The following is a 17559-nucleotide window of genomic DNA, read 5'->3' on the forward strand; positions in this document are numbered from 1 at the left end:
AACATTAGAGTTTTCAATGTCTGTCTTTTTTTCGAGCAATTGGGTTCTGTCATGGCAATCGTTTATTCAATTAGAGCAGTAAAAGTTATGGTTTGCTTGACTGCATGAAAGCTTGACCTGGTAAAATCCTTCAGAGAAAACCATAAAAGAGCGGTTTGGCAATTTTGTGAACACCACAAGGTTTTTGTGCCATAAATGCAGACTTTAAAGGCCCATTTGGAGAAGCAAATCACGGTATGCTGCATCACGCAAAACTATTAAAGCAATTATAAATGTCTTTTGTCCCCCTCTCTCTCATGCACTGAGCAAATATTTATATTTATGCGTCTTCTTACTTACACTTCTAATTTTCTTGTTTCTCCCATCATTCCTCAATACCAAGAATACCTGATTTCAAGGCTAGTTTTCAAATACTTCAGTCTCATCAATCTGCCTCCTGATATTTATGACTGAACAGCTCTGTGAGTTGATCAATTCATATTCACTTATTATCATTAAATGATCATTGATTATTTATGATCAATTGATGTACAGACACAGGGTGAATGCAGCACAGTATCAGACACAAATTACAATAGGAGTGATGCTGTATAAGGCACATACAGTGATGGGAGGAATTTCCCTACTGCAGAGATCCAGTTGGTTACAGTCCAGGCAGTACACCTGAACGAGGGCAGTACTGAAACTCAGAAATCAGTACTGTGTTGATACCAGTTAGAATCCCATCTGACCTTTTAAGACCTGAAAGCAAATTCACAAATATAGGCCAAACAGATAATCAATGAGATTGTGATTAAGGACAAATTTGGAGCAAAAACCAGAAGACATGGACCAGGCTGGGAACCACTGATTTGCCTAAAATATCTTTCACTGGGCCCATCTAGTAGAAGCCCCAACTGGAGGTACTGTACAACCATGACATTTGGCATCTGAGTCATGCAGGACCACACAGTGACTTTGAGAGGCATAAAGGATCGCTAAGACTGTTGGTTGACTCTGTCTTTGATAGCCTTGTTAAAGAAAATTAATTAACTAACAGATTTCTTTTTTGTCTGGTTTGCTCTAAGTTACTGATGGACAGACGACTTTGACTGCAAAAGGATGCGCCTTCAGGAATGTGTGTGAGAAAGTGGGAGCGAAGTCGCTGAACAGAACCGTGTCGGTGAGGTCGTACTGCTGCAAGGGGAACCTCTGCAACAGCACTGGGCCTCACGGGCACCTCGGACCACTGCTGCCACTCGGCCTCCTGGCCGCCAAGATTCCCCAATCTTTCCTGTTTGCCTCTCCAGATTTTTTTTCCCCAGCAACCTCTTATCTCAAAGGTAACAAAGTGACTTTGACCTTCCTGGAGCTCATCCAAATCGCCTGGGTTGGGATGTGCTGGGAACACTGTAATTACTTAATTTTTATCTTTAAATTGACCAAATCTGTAATCTCACTCACAGCTTCATTTACCTTTGACCCTCTGTTGTGTAATCGTCCTTGCTCTTATCACCACTGTGTTACAGAACCTAATTCCTAAAGCACTCAGTTAAATAAACCAGTTGCAGGGCGTCTGCTCATCTGAATAATTGCCGGGTGTTACAGATTTTTCCCTCCAACGTGATCAAATTCTTGTTGTAAAGCCACAACCGAACAGGAGATGGCAGCAGCATCCCATTTCAGTATGGCTGGAGAAGCATCTTCCACGCTTTGGGCAGGATTTATTAAGTACTATCTAGTAATGGTCCCAGACAGACAGGTCTACCTACTTGATTTTGTTAGTTAGTGCTGTTAGTTAGAGCTCCCAGCTCTTACACAAGTTGGAGCTTTAACTGTTGCATTTTGTAAGTGAAATAAAATTGTGACTAGAAATAAAATGCAGATATTCCAATGAAGCAGCTTCTCAGGTCAGTTAAGCTGTCAATGATCTGGGATGAAACCCACCAGCTGTGTGGGGCACCAGCACCAGGACTGGGCACCGCTGGTGTCTGGCTAAGGCTGCCAGTTGACCCAAGAACAAACAGACCGTTTCACCCAGAGCAGGCCTGGCACCGAGCATCTGAATCAAGACACGCATGAGGAGCAAAAATTGTTTGCTTAATGGAAGATGATGCTGAATAGTTCAGGTGGGTAGGTGGGTGATGATGCTGAATTATCTCTATGAACTTTGTTATCATTGTATGATAAAAACAATATCAGGAACATTTGCATTATTTCTCAATTTTATTAATGTTTGCCTTTTGCATTCCCATACTATAGCCTTGGCAGTGCCTCTATGTGAAGCCGCACCTCGCTGCCATTCATACAGGCCATAGACCATAGATAACTTTGATGTGGTAGCATATTTTACTGTAGCTTTGTTTTGCTTATTGTAAACTAATTATTTTATACAACAAAATAAGCCAAATGAGAATGGACTTTCATTTTAAAAACAACAACCAGGTAAAACCTGTTACCGTTTTTCTTACAGTATGTCTACCACAAGTCAAAGTCTTGTCAAGCTCTGTGTGTCCAGGCCACTCCTGTCTTCACATCGACACTGACACAACTGGTGTCAACCCTCAGCTATCTGGAATAACCAAACTACGAGAGAGGTGGCAAACTCTAGCGGTGCTGTTTCAAGCTGCAGGCACACTATAACTGTACTCAAAAGCATTTGACAATGCAAAATTAACAATCTGACCTTCTTTCGACAATGCAATGATGCTCTTTTTGTGGTTCAGAGGTTATACTTCTATCATGGATAACATTAATGCATTTATTTTAAATTATCACTTTTGTCTAATCTGGAGAACCACAGCCACACCAAATTGTACAGATTGTTTAAGTAACAACTTACACAATCATTAAACCTATCAGCACACTTCTTAAATATTTTATGTAGACACCCAATCACCTAGTGGTGTGGTAGCTGTGTACTTTTGATTTAAATGTTAAAGGAGATATTTTTTTAAAAATTGATTGAACTAGAGGAATAACCTGTTTAATTATCAAAGTTCAAATTGTTTTCAGATTCAAAACAAGCATAAAAGTGAAACAAACTTTTTGAATGCTGCCATTTGAAAGGTAACTTGAAATTTGTACTCACAGTATTGCAAAGATCTGGAAACACCTCTATGTTTAATACACATCACCTGTGTTTTTATAATCTAATTTTAGAATATTTTAGAGTTTGAAAATGAAAATTAGATTTGGAAAACAAGAATGAAATAGGACCAGGGAGCCTGTCTTCAGTTATCAAGGGCTGCTGTTCAGCAGCTCTCTTTAAATCTCCAGTTTTTTAAGAGCAAGGGAAAAACTTTGAGTTATCTAATTAAGCAATTGGTGATTTCGATTAAGTGATTAAGTGCACAGGTGGAAGGAAAACCAGAAACATGCTGGTCCCCCAGAACTGGATTTCTAACCCATGATGGACTCATCAGATGCCTAATTAGGATAAGTTAATCAAGTCAATCTCTGTTATTAACCCTGCATCCTGACCAAAGTTCCCATTGGCCTTTTCCAATCATGGCCTCCTAATCCCCATCTTTGAACTGGCTTCATCACTCTGTTCTCCTCCCCACTGAGAGCCGGTGTGTGGAGAGAAGACTGGAGCATCATCCAGGTGGGGCTGCAAGCTGCTGGTGGTGGAGGGGATCCCCATTATCTGTATAGTATTTTTGAGTGAAGTTCACCTGAGAATGAGAATGAACTCTTCTCTCTTCTTCCTTATGACAGATGATTTAGGAGTGTAAAAGCCCAGACCTCTAGGTTTCAAGAAAGCCTCTACCCCACAGCCAGAGGACTCCTAAACTTCACCTCTTAAAAACTCCCGATACACCCCTATGTTTTGGCACTGAACTCAAAATACTTCCATTGCATGAATTTTGCACAGCACTGCTATCTAAAAGCAGGTTATTATTATAGCTACTACCATGTTCCTGTCTCCAAGAACAATGATGTCATCTGTTATGTCATTTTCATGTGAGGAAAACACTCAAGTAAGCATTTTAATGTACTCGGGTACAAATGACAATAAACTTGAGCTTGAGTTTGGAGTGTTATATAAGTGTAAGGAGTCTTGAAAAGTGTTATATAAGTGTAAGGATTAATATTAACTTTCTAGATCACTGCTCATTGTTTTTTAGGTAGCAGGACTGTATCACATAAGAATCTAGACCAGATTTGTTTCCACCTCCTGCTTCTCTACAATGAATAGTCCAGTCTTTACAGCAGTAGTGTCCACCCCTTGCGCTAGAGAAGCCCAAGTCCTTCAGGTGTGTATAGCCCCAACACCTGTCAATTATTGGTTTCATTAATTAACTATTAACTCACGTGGAACTGATACTGACATAAAATGTTTAGAACCGAGGTACTAAAAAAACGTCAGACAATAAAAAATAAATGTTCTGATCCAGCTGTGAAAAAAGAAAACTCTCAAACTGAAAATCGAGTTGAGTCATTAAACCAAACGCAACATGCGAACTTGTACACTGACTTTGTTCACAACCCCGGAAAAATTGAATCCGAATCTAATTAGAAAACTAAAAACCGTTTAAAAAAATCTGAAGAAATAAGTTGCCACTTTCAAAAACCAATTTCGCAAGTGCGCTAAAAACACATTTCGTCAGTCAACACTGTGACTGGATTTAGGAAATATATTTTATGTTTCACAAGAAGCAGACGTTTTACACAATTAAGGGATAATAAACGTAGATCCCCGTCTTTCTCATTTGTAAGATGTACAGATATGTTAAAAGCTAAACAATAACTACCTGAAAGCTATCTTTAAAATCAGACACTTCCAAAAAAATCTTATCTTTGAAAACGTTTCAGTATTCGTACTGTACGCAGTATATACAAAAAATACCAGAGGTAACAGGCCGTCTTAAGTTTTCTTTAAGCTATGGAAGTTTAAATGACGCCCTTTTTAAACGACTACAACGAAACTGTCATACATTGATTTTTTGAGACCGATATCCTATTAAGCCTTAACAAAAAAACAACCTAAAACAACACTTTCAAACTGAGGTCAAACTAGACGTTACACTGTCCGAATTTAAGCGTTTAAAGCACAGATGTGGTTTCACTCGGGAAGGAAATATTTGTTTGAAATGAAACAGATTTAGTGAGAATGGTGTTCGATTCCCATATGAGGAAGAACAATTATGTATTTGGGATTTATTTAGTATGAAGTCTAACAAGAGCCACTCCTCTAAAACAAGCTGTAATTTTTCAACGATTAAATCATACATCAAATTCTCTTAATTTAAGAATGTACAACCAAATCATTGTGTTTTTCCTAACTCTAACTCAACTTGTCCAGACAAGATCATCAGGGAAAGGTTCGGAACGGAAGTGTGGTACTGTACTACTGCTGATATCGCGGATCTGGCGGAATTTCTGCCGAATTAATAAAGCAAGCGGCATCACGGTTTTGAACTCGTGACTGGAACATAAAATTATTTATTCCTCCCTTCCTACAGCCACGAAGGGAAGTCTGTTTTTTATCTCACAGTGTAAGAAATCCTGGTTTAGCTTTCCGCATTGATTAAGCCATCAAAACGTTGAGAAACAGTTACCGTCCGCGAAGATTACGCACCGGCTCAGATTCTTTTGAAATCGGGTTAAGATGAAACTTCATGTTTTTTCCCCTTGCTTTATATTAATTGAAAGTTGCAGCCCGTGCAATATTTACACAGATCATCACGACAATGAGCCTGTTGGTGAAAGCCGTTCTTTTCTGCGGACTGTTGCAGCCAGGTGAGACTCCTCAGCGACGCTGGGAGCTCATTTATTGAACCCCATGATCGAACTAATGATTTCAAGTCCTTTGTTTTGGCTTATTTATTGATGAATGAGAATGGCTTTTATTTATTGATTAAACAGTTTACAAGTGAAACGCGCCGAAAATCTTTAGCTTGATTTTACATAGCTCCTAATCGCAGCTCACTGGAGCAAGATGCTTTTTTTCCCCTCGCTTCTAATTCTATTTTGCTCCTGTCGGTAGTTTCCACTCTTAGGTGTTTCTACTGTTCCCAGTTTGATTCCCAGCCGTGTCGCGAGGAGGAGAAAGACTGCTCCTCTTCAGAAACCTCCTGTCTCGCTGCAACAGCAACAACAACTTTCACTGCAGGTAGGAGAAACGCTGAGTATTTTTTAGCTGTGTCTGACTTCCCTTTACAAAACCGGACCAACGGTTTAGAAATTAAATAATTCATTTACAGCTCTTACCATGTTGCAGAAGTTGCAGAATCCATGTGACAGTTTAAATGAAACCTTACTAGAATTAAATACATCTGGCAATTTCAGTTCACTTATTTTTTCAAAGCTGTATGGCTCCAATCAGACCTTTAATACCTTTAAAGCATGTTTGGAGGCACAATGGATAGCCCCATGAACACAAAAACACCTAATGGAGAATTTGTTTTCCAATAAATAAATAAATTATTCTTGTTAATCTTTTAGACAAAATATGGCAATTTTTTAATAAGTAAAACATACTTAATTGCAATTTAACTTATACAATACCATAGTGTTAAAGGCAGTGCATTGTGTCTAATTTTGTACATTTTAACAGAGATCTGCATTTATTTCATTTGAATAAACATTGTTCGACAGTGGACAGAATGTCCCACTGTTATAAAAAACGGTTACTATTAGTAAAAATACTGACTTTACATTAATATTTATGCAGTCTGAGTAGTTTATTCATACTGTAGTACTTTCTGTGAGGCTACATAAGGTATTATAGAAATTACAACACTATATCACTATTATTCCAACAGTCATAACTAGTTTATATGTTTTTATTTAGGCCAAGTCTAATCCTAGCACTACCTTTAATCCTAACCCTATCTCTAAACCTAAATGATGAACGCGAGTATCTGTTGCATATTAATGAAAAAATTACTTAAGGACTTGACTTCGTAAGCACACGCAGAAGGAACTGTACTGCCCAGATGAGGACAGTTATTAAAGAATATGTGGGCTTCACTATATAAAACGTGGTTTTGCAACTGGAGTTAGAATGTATAAGGACTATTAATTAGACAGTCTGCATTGTACTTTCTTTCTTAGTGGGTACATACGATTTAGCAACATCCTTAATTGTTCGTTTTCAACAGGCGGTATCACAAACGCATCTGTAAAGACGTGTGTGGTGCCCCCTGTCTGTGGAGGACCTATCTCCATAAACCTAGGATTTTTAAGGACGACGGTGGCAATGGAGTGCTGTAGCACGGATCTCTGCAACACTGCGCCTTTCCCCGGTGAGCCCAGCTGCACGAAGAGCATAAAAGGAACACATCGATTATGTTCTGGGGGCTCATATGTGTGTTGGATCATAAAAACCTAAGAATATAAGAAAAGCTTTAAATGAGAGGCCATCAGGCCCATATCAATGATATCTCCAGGTGTTTTAAACAATGTGGAAGCAGAATTCATTGCAGCCCCAAGATTCTCCACAGAACAAACTCTCTGCAGATTTAATTATTTTGCATGTATCATCAATAAGATTTGTTTCATATTTGTAAAAACATGTTAATCACAACAGAAGATAAGAGCTGTGGGCTTTAAGGCTTATGTATTAGGCAAGCAATTTTTAATAAATACCTTGGTTATTCCAAATATAGCAGAATATTTACATATATTGGAGTAAAAGGGGACCCACTGCATGCATCACTGAATGGTAGCAGGTCATCAGCTGTCATTCACCTGTAGCCCCACTATGCAGTAGATTATGCAAAACTGACCTGCTGCCCTCACTACATGAATTACCTCACCTATTGAGTTAAGGGGGGTATTTAGGTAGGCTAGATGGTTCAAACCCAGGATGGAATTTAGACAGTTAGGACAGGATTAGGGTTTGGATGTCCCAGCTTTATATCTCAACCCAGTGCCACTGGACTTTGAAAGACTCAAGTAGTGGTCATGCCCTTGGTTTGTCCTCTCAGCTGAGTGGGTGGTGCCTCCTACAGCAGTGCACTCCCCACCATACCTTTGACATGGGCAACCTCCTTCATCTTTTTTTTTCTTGGAGGTCTTCCATCCCATCTTCCAGGAGCAAGCCCAGCCTTGCATAGCTTCTGAAACTCAGGGAGAGTGGATTAGAGGGTGGTGATGCTACTTTTTGAGGGCATCATTTTGGTAACTTGTCTGTCCTCTGTGTATCTGCAGCCCCATACAAAGACACCACTCCCAACGGCCGCCAGTGCTTCACCTGTGTGGACAACAACTGCACCAAGAAGCTGAACTGCCTGGGGAATGAAGACCGCTGCTTCCACGCCTCAGGTCAGAGGCACCTCTTGGAATGAAACCCAGCCTGGGAGGAAAATATGAGAAAGAAGTACTTCCCACTGGGTGACTTCATATTATTATAGAGGCCCTGTTGAGTTGGGTTGGGTTGTAATGGCATAAGGGCGATTATGTAAATTTCCATTTGCAAGACAAGATGCAAAAACAGAATGAAATAGAATGACATTTGATGCACCCTAAGACTTTGAAGAATAGAACTGGTTGATTCTCACAATTACAGTTTTGGAGCACAAGTGTCTAATTAATAATTAAGGAACATTTCTTCCTTCTCTGTGATTGTTTGCATAATACATCTCTGTTCTTTTTTCTGTTATTACCACAGTGGTTTTTGCTGAAGGCCAGGCAAGCACTGTGAAAGGATGCCTGAGCCAGTACGCCTGTACCAAGGGGGCCTTGACAGTTCTTGATGCAACATTAAATGGGGAAGTGAGGTGCTGCAAGGGCAGCTTGTGCAACAGTGCCTGGCATGCAGGACAGCAGCTCTTCCTCTTGCTGGTGTCTCTTGCCTCCATCCAACTCTTCTTCTGAGCACTGGCGAGCAGCTCCAACCATCTGTCTTCTCACTACTTCATCCAAATCAGGGTCACAGGAGAGTTGGAGCCCATCTTGGCAAGCAACAGGCACAGGGCAGGGTACAGCCTGGACAGGACACCAGTCTATTTCAGGGCACACAGACAGACACTCACACCAGGCCAGTTTTCACCACAGACCTCTGTCCGGGTTCACAAATACAATTAAATATAAGATATCTCTCATGTCAATTCTGTTATCTTTCCCAATTCTGATGTTGACCTAAATGCTGATCTATTAAATAATAAATAAGTTGAATACTAAAGTGTACTTTAATTTTATGATGAGGGCTTCACATTAGTTTTGAGTCTGTTTTAAATGTTTCAATATTTTAAATGTTGCTTAATCTTCCTGATGAACAATCAAACTTAAACCTATATCTGAGGAATATACAGACAGTGCCTTCAGGACGTATTCAGACCCGTCCACTTTTTATACACTTTGTGGTGTTGGAGACAAATGAGAGATTTCATTTTTTTTAAATAAATTAGCAAAAATTCCTAAAAATGTGTTTTCATTTTGTCATTATGGGGTATTGTGTGTCAATTAATAAAAAATAATCAATTAAATCAATTTTGAAATATGTTTAAAACACGAAAAAGTGGAGGGGTCTGAATACTTTCTGAAGGCATGTAAATATCTTGCTTTGTTTAGGATTCTTCTATCTAAACAAGCAGAACAATTAAAGGAAGCACAAAACTTATTTGTAAGTATTATGATTATGTAATATGATTACAAAAACTGCTGTCTCAAAATGCCTTTCTCCTTAAGAAATTAGAAAAAATAGTAGTTGTTAACATTTCCAAAAATGTCAGTACATTTTGTTCCATTATATCTGTAACAAAAACAGTTTCTAGCTTTGGACAATCATGTCAAAAAGAAAAGAAAAGTCTTTGAATGCATTCCAAATACCTTCTTCACTGCTCTCCAGTGAAGTGATGTTGTCAGCTTTCTGTCATTGTTTTTTTTTACTGGTAGCAGCTTTTCCACCACGTAGGCTGAGCTCATGAGGCCTACAGGTGAGGAGCCTGGTCCGTACTGGGCTGAGAGACCTCCCAGCAAAATCCAGCTGCTGCTCTCAGCAGTGCTGGTGGACCAGCAGGAGGCCTGCTTCTTTTAAATATCAATATACCAAAAAACTCTGATGGCCCAGTATTAAGACTTGCTCCTGAAAGATCTCATGGCACTTTCAGAGAGAACCCTGGAAAATGCTACTGAGGGCTTCTACAGTCCGTTCTTCCTAAAATATTTTTGCTCTTAATTCAGTTGGAGGAGTAATTTCTTCCTTCTCTACCCACCACGGTGCTGTGTTGCCTCTTGCACATATCACTCGAGTGGGTGCTGTGAATCAGTAGTGGGTGAAGTGGGTCAGTTCGTATATTTAAAGCTGCATTGGGATCAAGATCTATGTAAATAACTATTACATTGCTATAGTGAAGTATAGTTACACTCTAGTACAGACTGAACACGTTTTCATGAAGATGTTGTTAAAATGTTTTCAAAGCGAAGTTGCCACGATCGGCTATATAGGAAATATTTGTTCAACTTATTTGAGGTTGTCGCAAACCTAATATCTTACGACACGCTGAATTTGTGTTTGTTAAAGCATAACAAAAAATTGGGTAATGAAGCATTTATGAAATGTAAACTGCAGTGCAGGAAATGTCTCCAGAATATTTGTTAACACAAATTGCACAAATCAGTCTCCAGTTTTTTTTATAATTTCACATGAGCCTTTCAAAGTTAGATTGCAAATAACATAGCTGTGGAAATCGGGTGTTGTGTCATTTGATTTTTTTTTCAATTTGAGTGATTATGGTGGTGATAATGTACTATAATAATTTCATCATTTTGTTTGGGTTGGGACACTGCTTCCATCATAGCGAACAGTCTGACAATCTGGATTGTCTGAGTCTCTTACTAAATCAGGAAAAATCAAATACTGGTATTTAACCAATAGTAATATAGAGAATGATAGGATCAGTGATAACAATCTTCTGCCTCCTTATCTGAACTTCCTGGCTTGATCACACACGGTACTGGCTGATCAAGAGATTCCAGCTGCAGCAGATTTTACATAACAGGTAAAAGAAATGATTTCCTAAATACTTTTTTACTGAAATCGATGAGCCTTTGGAAGAAAAATACGAGACTTTCTGACGCTAGAGGAACAGACTTGCCTCAAAAAGATGACTTGAAAATGTTCTTAATCATATGAAAGTGACTAGCGCTGTCCAGGCACAGGGTGACAGATTTTGCTTATAGCCTGTCTCTATGCTCTTATTTGCCTGACATCTCTGTCAGACCCTTTTGAAGTTTACTTCTTCAGCCGTGAACTGATCATTCTGGAGCGCCTGTTATTCGTTATATAAACTCTACTCTTAGCTTATTAAACGGCAAGCATGAGTAACCCTCGGAAGAAACTAATTTTAAGTTGATTTAAAAACAGATAAGGGCTTTAAAACAAGACTTAAACGTGGGGTCCCAAGAAACAATGAACCAATGACATTATGCCAAAAGTACCTGCTTCCTCTTGCTGTGCCTATATATTCATAGGAACAAGCACTGCACCGCTTCCACGATCTCAAAGAGGAAGGAAGATGAGGTTACTGGCGATACTTCTAGCTTTGTGGGAACTCTTCCACTCCGGTAAGCCACTTTGAAAAAAAGTCATTTAAATTTCGCTATGCTTTTATAATATGCGTGTTGATTTGTTTAAACGTAGCTCATTTTCTTCACACAAAATCGAGAATTATATAAAGTAGCTTTATTGTTACAGAAGAGCATTGCGGACATCAAGGAAGAAACATCCTGAGCTGTGTCGTGATTAGGAGACAGCAGTGATCATGCGAGTTTGTGAACAACGTGTTACACTGCCGAGAGCTCAGCGGGACCTGTGGGGTCAGTGTTCTGGATAGTGCAACGCTGCAGAATGTGCGCGGACTTACGTTGCTCTGGAGTTATTCCTAATAAATTGTTACAGTTTGTACCTAATGTGACAACAGTTTTAACCATGAGAACACAAACACGTAGCCTTTAACAAGAACGAGAGTACCGTGGACTGGATTCCACAGCTTAAAAGTGACAGTCCCAGAAATTATGATAATTTAGGTGTTGTGTGACAGGTGTGCAATCGCGTGATGATCACATACAGTATGCCTCGTCATTTCGTAAACACAAGATTATTTAATATTTCGTAATTACGATAAAGTACTTTCTTGCGTACGATATTGTGATCAATATGACGAAACCGCAGGGGAAATCAAGTCCGTTCGTATTTTGCGGTGGTTCATGTTGTTGGGAATACTTAACCCACAGCTCCAGCAAAGCTGTCGGTGTACAATTAGATCTAGATTGTTTATCCATTCACGATCATTCCTGTCTCGGAATTACGAGATAACTCAGCATTTTTTATTCTTGAAGGCAGGAGTGCACTTCCGTAACTTGTTTATGAACAAGGGTACAACGGTGTCGCAAATAAAGCTCGACTTTCAAAAAGGGTAGATATAAGAACTATATTGTTTATTTTTCTCTAATTATCTTGTATTAACAGGCTTGCGTAAAAATTGCCCCCGTCACGTTGTGTTATCATGAACAAATCAGTATTGAGAGCAACAAGCATTTCAATGTACTGTATTTCCTCATAGATTGAGATATTGGATTGCATACTGCTGGTCTTACATATACTCTATAAACTTTCACACGTGCGCTCCTTCGGCCCGATTTTCAAAATCGGTAAAATAATCTGGAAGATGGTTAAATCTAATTAAAACTTTCTTTTAACTATTCAGATAATATCGTAAAATATAATGCACGGTGCACGGTGCTTTCTGTGCCAATTATTTGCAAAGGGGTCGATTAACAGAAACCACTAGACCTAGTTCCCATTTTGTCAGTTTTGATAATTAGGCTGTTTGGGATATATTTTAAATGCAATATTTAACGTTCAAAGTGCGATGTTCTGCCATATGAATTCCCAGAACTGTATTTTCTTCCTTCGATATTTAATAGTTTCCGCGCTGACGTGCCTCCGGTGTGACGGGACGGGCGCCGAGCCCTGCACTCCTGACGAGCAGGAATGCGCGCCGCGGCAGAAGTGCGCCTCCGTGACAGAGCTGCGCGCTCTAGGTAAGGGCTTCGCAGGAGCTCCGTGAAGTTGCCCTCCCTACAGAGAGCGCAATGAGCCCCACCGCACTCGCTTTTGCTCAGTCTGTGCCGGTTTGCGCCATTGAAAATAGTGTCCCAAGTGTTTTCCTTGCAGAGCTATAGCGCCATCTTTTGGGGGGGAGGGCAGACTGTCAGGTGACTCGTTTACCGGGGTTGTTGAGTGAGATCACACCCAAAAAAAAAGGCACTACACCTTGGCAACGAAAATACCTTAGACGATATTTTCAACTGTACAAACCGGCACAGACAGAGCGCAAGCGAATGAGACCGGCTCAGTTCTGGGGGGTGAGTGAGTGACGATACATCCTAAGCTCGACTGTCCAAACCAGCACTTACAGACCCTTAATGTCTGTAAGGGTGCCAACTTCATGGAGCTGACTAAACTGCCTGGCACGAATATATTTTTTTTTTGAGAGCAGAGCCTAAGAGACCGTTTGTTAACACCTGTTAGCCCACTAAAAAGTAGATTAATTAATACATTACTTAACAAAATTAATTTTGTTAAATGATTCTGATTTTATTCCATTTGTGCAGGACGTTGCATATTTTATTAAACATCAAGTATTTTAGAGGATGCTAGGCTGTACTGACAGCACACACATAAAAACATATTATTCTGATTCATTCGATTACCGAGCTGTCACTTATCTGAACACTGTTAATTTTGAATCTTTGTATACAATTACTGGAGCAAAAACTCCACAGTACTTACAACACAAATATAGCACAATGCTTCTCAATGCACATGCAATACATTTATTTTATCACATAATGCTTGTAGAATTATGAAACTATGCAGAACGATGAAGAAGCAGGTGTCTATTACTAGTAATATTCATGAATACCTCTGATTATAATAACAATAATCATCACCAGAGTGGATGCCGAGACTAAATCGATTACCTTTTTTCCATGTATGTTTTCCAGAGAATGTCTCCAGAACTATATTAACTAAGACTTGTATAGACCAAGAGCAGTGTGGACACAACTCCTTGACCACTGTGGGCTTCAGCAGGGCTGTGAACGCGCAGTGCTGCTCCACCGACAAGTGTAACACCGACACTGCGCCAGGTAATAGCGGCTCAGCCCCGTCACTGTGAATCTGACAACCTGGAAGAACCACCAGTATTCCACTGCACCCGTGCATAACAACCCTCCTCCAGGAGGCAGAAAGCAGCACAATATCGCTCCTACATGCCTGTTGCTTCTAGGCCAGTGGTTCTCAAACTGTGGTACGCGTACCGGCAGTGGTACGTGGAGTGCCGCCAAGTGGTACGCCAAATGACCCTGGAACTGTGTCTTGTGCGCTGAAAAATTGGGACGGGTTTTCATATTTTGTATTTTAATACGTGTCAAATACGCAGCCTACGTACTACGATACAGTGCGCGCTAATACTTCAGTGGACACAAGAGATACTCTGTAATTCTAAACCACTCTATAGGAATGCGTGCTACGGATGCAAGTGACCAATTGTATTTAAAAAAAGCTACTGTATCTCCAGCAAATAGGGAGAAAGGAGAATGTGCGTGATTTTGGAACAATGCCAATGTTGTAAACACAGGAATGCATAGAAATACGTGTTACGAACGCAGGTAATCTTGTGAGCACACGAAAGCGTGATAACAGAAAAATATTTAAGAACTGTTCTAATTTGAGAAAAATACACAGAGCGTCTCTGTTTCGCTCATATGCGCATGAAATAAAAACTTTAAATGAATACGGAAATAAAAACGGAAACGCGGAAAAATGCAAGCTTGCATATTGCTAAAGCAGGTAAGCTACACTATTTTTGAAGAACCTTATTTACCGTTGGCAGAAGAGCTGACACGTATTATGTGTAGAGAAAAAACTGCTAAACAGCTCGACCTGCTGCCCCCCTCCCCCTGAAAGACACAGTCATTCATAGAATTATTGAAATGAAGGATTATATCAAAAGTACACTGGTAGAGCGCGTTAAGATGAGCAGATGTTTTTCACTGCAATTAGATGAGTCTGTAGTCGATTTGGCCAATTTGCTCGTTTACGTTAGATACAAGTTTGAGGGCATGTCCCATGAAGACTTTCTGTTCTGTAAACCACTACCAACAGGAACTACAGGAGAGCACATATTTCAGCTTCTGAATGAATTTATCGAAGAGAATGGCCTCGACTGGATAAAATGCATCTGAGTTTGTACAGGCGGTGCTAGAGCAATGACAAGCCGACATAACGGTGTAGTTGCACGAATTAGAGAGGTTGCTCCAGAAATTAATGTACGCATTACAACATCCACCGCGAGACCCTTGCCGTCAAGAAAATGCCTGACGATTTAATATCTGTTAGACTCTGTCGTGAATTGTATCAAGGCTCGAAAAATTAATTCACATCTGCTTTGCTCAACTAAACAGGCTCACCCCTCTCACTGAAATGATGCTTTTTTATTAGTTGTTGTTAATGTTTGTTTTTTTCTGTAAAACACTTTGAGAAGCCACCTTTAAAGGCGCTATATCAAATAAAGTTTATTATTATAATATTTATTATATGTATGTGTGAGTGTGTGTGCACGCGCGCTCATGTTGGTCACTGAGAATTTCTGGGGTTCCTATGAGATGATGACTTCTAGGTGGTACTTGGATGCTTTGGTTGGATTAGGGGTGGTACTTGGTCCAAAAAGTTTGAGAACCACTGTTCTAGGCAATAGCAAGGAACTAACGTCTCTTGCTAGCCTAAACCACACTACATTAGTGTGTTTTACTCTGCTTCTTGATATTCAGAGACTGCTATTCTTTAAAACTGCTAGTTTGTCTGGTGGTGGACACGGAACCCGACACCCCAATATGAAACCGTATTTACCCATGAAACTCTCGCGTTGGCCGATAGGGGGCGCCGCATCACTCAGCCTTAGTCCCAGAGCTGCGAGCGCCGGTTGAAGGCTGGGAATAGATGGTCCGCTCGTGTTTGAGTTCAGAACAGTGCGTGAATTGCCGTCTGCAAAGGGGGAGTCAGAGCCACTGTAAGATCGGCACGAAACGATCCGTTATAGGAGACAGCAGTCGAGTTTAGAAAGTAGTTATGAGGCAGTAATATCGAGTAGCGGTTTAGTCTCTGAATTATTGCACTAGAAATGGATTTGTATGAGTTCAGATCCTGCTATAATGTTATTCTACTCTTGGGAAAAGTGCTCCACTCAGCAATTTGCTATGATACCCAACTATAAGAGGGTACAGACACGTAGTCGGCGATTTGAATACAATTGTTAGCTACAGAAATGTTTCTAACGTGTCTGCCTCGATGTTATTTTTCATAATTTTATATATTTTTAATTATTTTCCCATTGAATCTGAATTATTTACTTTGTTTATTCGGTTTATGTAGTATTCTATAATATATAGTATATTTTATAAATCGTTCTCTGCCTCTGCTACGACAATATCTTTTTGCACTGATAAAACCTTTAACTGATTACCTCTTTTTAAGAATAAAAAAATAAAGTGGCACGAGCGTACCGCTTAAATTCCTGCAGAATCGGGGATTGTATCGACAGTCGCGAGTGAAAACGGCTCTTAATGCTCGTGTTGTATTCCAGTTTCCGAGCGCGGGATGCCGAACGGACTGGTCTGTGCCGCCTGCTACAGCACATCGGGACAGTGTGGAAAAAACACGGTGGAGTGCCTGGGCAGCGAGAACCGCTGTTTTTTACACAACGGTGGGTGATGGTACATTTATAACCGCCTACCGAGAGCTTCTCCTCCAACGCGTGAGCCTGCGGCTGACAGCGGATGAGTGTGGCGCCTCTGTCACTCAGTCGATCAACCTCTATCTTCTCTCCCTCTCTCTTCAGAAACCAATTACAACGACGAGATTTTACTGAAAGGCTGCATTTCACAAGACATCTGCCGGTCAGAGTTTCTGTTCCTCCGCGGCTCCGGCTCTGTGTCGATCTCTTGCTGCACAGGTCACCTGTGCAACACGGCACCACGCCTTGGAGAAGCCGGACTGTTCCTGTTTCTGGTCGCTTCGCTGGCCGCTGTTTTTGTCGTGTAGCGAGGGCGCTAATCTTCCCCCGGAGCTCAAAACTTACGGCACTGACTTGTTAATGTTACTTCGACTGCCTGTGAACGAAAGAACGCATACCTAATGACCTATTTAGACTTTTCTCCTCTCAATTGTTTTCTATTACTCCCTTGTCTGCAATGAGCTCTTCCTGGTCGGGTGATCTCAGTCACACGTGATCCCGTTGGGACCATTACTATGTAGTCTGAAGTGGCTACCCAGTGGGCAAAAGACGTATAATATACGTCTATTAAACGCATACCTTAGACGTCTAAATGTGGTCTGCAATTCGTCTAGAATGAAATTCTAATATACGTCTATTGTTATACGTCAATTATACGTCTATGATTAGATGTTCATTATACGTAAATGGTTGGAGTTCTATTATACGGATAAATTTAGAGGACTTTTATACATATATGGTTAGAGTTCCGGATAACTTTAGAGGACTATTATACGGATAACTTTAGAGGTCTATTATACGTATATGGTTAGAGGTCTATTATACGGAT

At 40.2% G+C, this 17559-nt stretch overlaps 2 protein-coding genes across 4 annotated transcripts; both read left to right on the forward strand.

Moving 5' to 3' along the window:
- Window positions 1-5581: 5581 nt before the first annotated feature.
- LOC138225268 (urokinase plasminogen activator surface receptor-like) lies at window positions 5582-9112 on the forward strand. Of its 2 annotated transcripts, XM_069184900.1 has the most exons (5): window positions 5597-5724; window positions 5972-6097; window positions 7089-7232; window positions 8140-8253; window positions 8600-9112. In XM_069184900.1, exons 1-5 carry the CDS (start codon window positions 5676-5678, stop codon window positions 8803-8805), a joined length of 639 nt encoding a protein of 212 aa, XP_069041001.1. In that variant the 5' UTR covers window positions 5597-5675; the 3' UTR covers window positions 8806-9112. The 2 variants fall into 2 exon arrangements, with proteins under 2 accessions (XP_069041002.1, XP_069041001.1); XM_069184901.1 differs by lacking the exon at window positions 7089-7232 and having other exon boundaries at window positions 5582-5724.
- A 475-nt stretch (window positions 9113-9587) lies between these two features.
- On the forward strand, window positions 9588-17323 carry LOC107075419 (urokinase plasminogen activator surface receptor-like). Of its 2 annotated transcripts, XM_069184899.1 has the most exons (6): window positions 9588-10931; window positions 11404-11496; window positions 12859-12975; window positions 13942-14085; window positions 16581-16700; window positions 16836-17323. In XM_069184899.1, the coding sequence occupies exons 2-6, from the start codon at window positions 11448-11450 to the stop codon at window positions 17036-17038; spliced, it is 633 nt and encodes a 210-aa protein (XP_069041000.1). In that variant the 5' UTR covers window positions 9588-10931; window positions 11404-11447; the 3' UTR covers window positions 17039-17323. The 2 variants fall into 2 exon arrangements, with proteins under 2 accessions (XP_069041000.1, XP_069040999.1); XM_069184898.1 differs by having other exon boundaries at window positions 9588-11496.
- The last annotated feature ends 236 nt before the right edge of the window (window positions 17324-17559 follow it).

The sequence above is a fragment of the Lepisosteus oculatus genome, chromosome 27 (genome assembly GCF_040954835.1).
Source record: "Lepisosteus oculatus isolate fLepOcu1 chromosome 27, fLepOcu1.hap2, whole genome shotgun sequence".
NCBI lineage: Eukaryota > Metazoa > Chordata > Actinopteri > Semionotiformes > Lepisosteidae > Lepisosteus > Lepisosteus oculatus.